This window comes from Gekko japonicus, unplaced genomic scaffold (genome assembly GCF_001447785.1).
Source record: "Gekko japonicus isolate JY-2015 unplaced genomic scaffold, Gekko_japonicus_V1.1 scaffold3294, whole genome shotgun sequence".
Classification (NCBI taxonomy): Eukaryota; Metazoa; Chordata; class Lepidosauria; order Squamata; family Gekkonidae; genus Gekko; species Gekko japonicus.
In genome coordinates this window covers 64,838-68,295 of record NW_015168142.1, presented here as the reverse complement: position 1 = coordinate 68,295, position 3,458 = coordinate 64,838, and the positions used below count along the sequence as shown (strand labels likewise).

General features: G+C 48.4%; 1 protein-coding gene across 1 annotated transcript in view; it reads left to right on the top strand.

Annotated features, from left to right (window-relative positions):
• Positions 1-3,458, top strand: part of ACOT11 (acyl-CoA thioesterase 11) — a 100,741-nt gene that overhangs the window by 79,115 nt on the left and 18,168 nt on the right. The window contains exon 10 of the mRNA XM_015414939.1: positions 1,404-1,460. Within this exon, the coding sequence (XP_015270425.1) occupies positions 1,404-1,460 (57 nt within the window). The remainder of the gene's footprint in view (positions 1-1,403; positions 1,461-3,458) is intronic.

Here is a 3,458-nt window from a genome sequence, read left to right as displayed (position 1 = left end):
CTGACTGCTGCACCTCACTGGCTTTCATAGGGTGGCTGCTGATGAACGTTAGGAAGCAGCTGAGGCTAGGTGAGTCATGCAAATCAGGGGGGACCTGGCAACCCTAGACTACTGCCAGGCCTAGGGTTACCAGCCTCTAAGTGGGACCTGGAGACCCCCCAGAATTACAACTGGACTCCAGACAGCAGAGGTCTGTCTCCTTGCAGAAAATGGCTGCTTTGGAGGGTGGACTCTGTGGCATTATACCCAGCTGAGACCTCTCCCTTCCCAAACCCAGCCCCCCTTAGAGTCCGCCACAAAATCTCTAGAAATCCCCCAGCCTGGCACTGGCAATTCTTGTGAGGCCTGGCCCCAAGGCTCCCTTCCTCCCTCCCTGAAAGACCAAAAGAGGTCTGGAAAGGGCCCTTCCCCCACCCTTTTACTGACAAAGCCAGTTAGAAGCCCCCTCCCCCCACAACTTTCTAATCTCTCACTGTTGATGCCTGAAGCAGATCCCTGCAGAGGCCATTTCAAAAGGTTATGGGGGGAATTCAGCTGTCCCTGAAGGGATTTTTTAAGTTTTTGGATTTTTCTACAAACCCAGGAAGTCTACTGACTATGTAGGAAAAGCTGTTGGGGGAGAGTGAGCCCCTTGTTGGTGAAAATAAGTATCCGCACAGAAAAAATACTCTGGCTAATAGAATAAGGATGGTCTACATTGTGAATGTGAACTTCTAAGTTGCCTTAAGCTGAGTCAGACCACTGGTGTATCTATTGTCTGCTCTGACTAGTCCTTTCTGCATGCAATATATGTGCTCCGTCTCTATGTCACAAGACCTGAAAGTCACAGGCCCTCTATAGCAGATACATGCACTCAAGGCCAGATCCTGCACCAAGTCTAGATGCCAACTCTGTCCCCATATCCAGTCAGGCAACATTATAGGACCATACTATCATGGGCTCTTCCGCCACTATATGCAGTCATTTGTCACTAGTGCCTTTTGACTGTCTGTGTAGAACAAAACTGTATGCAAAATAATAAATGGCTATAAACTTGACATAAACATAGCTGCCTTCAAAACCTGTGGCAAAACATTTCAGTCTACCAGGATACTCTGTTGCTGATCTGAAAGCCAGAGTTTGTCAGAGAGATTGTGACATTTCTGTGCAAATCTGTACTTCTACTCTGTATGTGCATATTCTGCTGACTGAAGTTTCATTTTTTGCATATGATGAAGTGGCCTCTACCCAACAAAGGCTAAACTACGAGACTCCTATTTGTTCTGTTGCCTGAAATAAATAGGGTGAACTTGAATGCTGACTACATTTGGCCAGTCTGTTGGTTAAGGCCTCATGTTTTGTTCCTATGTATGTTGTGTAGGTCTTCAAAACGTAACCAAGGCATTGTATTTCTCTTTTGAATAGGATGGAGAGAGGAGGTACAAAGAAGCTAGTGCTAGGAAAAAAATTAGACTGGACAGGTGAGTGTGAGAAACTTTCTTGTTCTAATAGCTTCCTGTCCTATCCATGTTTCAGAATCACACATGAACACACATGAAACTGCATTAGACTGAATCAGACCATTGGTTTGTCAAAGTCAGTATTGTCTGTTCCAGGGGTCTCCAAACTTTTTGAGTCTGCAGGCACCTTTGGAATTCTAACACAGCATGGTGGGCACAGACACAAAATTGGTGCCATAAAATGGCTGCTGCTGGAGGCAGAGCCAGCCACAAAATGGGTGCAGCTGTTTACCTTCAGTTATGCAGTGAAGATCCATGTGCTGTGGTGGCAGCTGCTGCCGAAGCAGTGGGTTTTTTAAAATCTTCACAGCCATTCAAGTCTTCAGTGGCCAATCAGAAGCATTATAGGATAAAACCTCCCACCTGGCCACATCCACTTTCTAAAAACACTTGGCAGGCACCAGGAAAGGTGTTGGTGGGTCTACTCAGACTGGCAGTGGCTCCCCAGGGTCTTAGGTAGATGTCTTTCACATCACCTACCACCAGGTGCATAGCCACGGTGGGGCACTTAGGGTCACGTGCCCAATCACTCACAGCCCAGGCCCCACAACTCCTGCTGCTCCCGGCCGTGCCCTTACCTGCCAGTCCGTCAATGGGCATGGAGGCAGAGGCTGTGCGGCTGGAGTGCTTGTTAGCTGTCTTGCGAAGTATTAATTGCACCAGCCCATTGGCTCTTCCTCTTCCAGGCCAAACAGGCAGGCAGATGAGGCAGGCAGGCCTCAGTGCAGTCATGTGACCAGTGTTCCCTCTGTTAAATAATGGGTTCCATGGATGAACAGACCCCAAGTCTAGTGATCAGCTCTACTTTATTCATGACTAGCAGTAAATCCCGTTGTGAAAGCAATACAATGGACTCTAGAAAGATGTGATGTGTAACGAAAGCATAGGCTGGAAGCAGGTTAAGTACATATTAGGAGTATGTATTAGAAAGGCACAAATGTGGAAGTAAAGTCTCACAAACCTTATGTTACACAATACCTGGTGTCCAAGGTCACACAATGTGGGCCAGAAAATGCAGCACACAGGTCTCCGTGGAGTCATTTCTAAAATTGGGCACCCTCAATTGCTCCCTCTAAGCTGTGGAGTCTTGTGAGCAAAAATTCTGCTTCTCAGCTAACTATCAATGTACCATTATCTGCCCCTCTGACTGCAGCTGACTTCTGCCCGCCCTCCCTCCAGGAGATCAGTTGTAATTCTGAGTAATCTCCAACCCTCACCTGGAGATTTGCAACAATGGTTCCTCAGGAGGGAATGGCTGGTTTGGAGGGTGGAGTCTATGGCATTGTACCTGTCTGAGGTCCCACCCCTCCTCAAACCTCACCCTCTCCAGGCTCCACCCATTAAATCTCCAGGATTTTCCGAACCTGGAGTTGGCAGCCTGCCATTATCTGCCCTTCTGATTTCAGCTTTCCATCTCCTCCCCGCTCCTTCTGGAGATCAGTTGTAATCCCGAGTGATATCCAGCGCTCACCTGGAGATTGGCAACAGTGGTTCCCTAGGAGGGAATGGCTGGTTGGGACGGTGGAGTCTATGGCATTGTACCTGTCTAAGGTCCCACCCCTCCTCAAACCTCACTCTCTCCAGGCTCCATCCCTCAAATCTCCAGGAATTTCCCACCTGGAATTGGCAACCCTATCTCCTTCCCAGCCAATCATCAACCTACCTTTATTTTCCCCTCACTCTTCAGTTTCCATCTCCCCCCCACACCTGCAGCTTCCACTGTGCTCTGAAGCCCTGACTGCCACATCACATTGGCTGTCATGGGGGGGGGGGGCCATTCTCAGCAGTGTAAAAGGACACAGAGTTCACCATTTTCTCCAGGGGAACTGATCTCTGCCATCTGGAGAGCAGTTGTAATTCTGAGTGATCTCCAGCCCTCACCTAGAGATTGGCAACAATGGTTTCCCAGGAGGAAAATTAGTCTTTCTCTGCAATGGGGACCAAAGCAGGTTACATCAT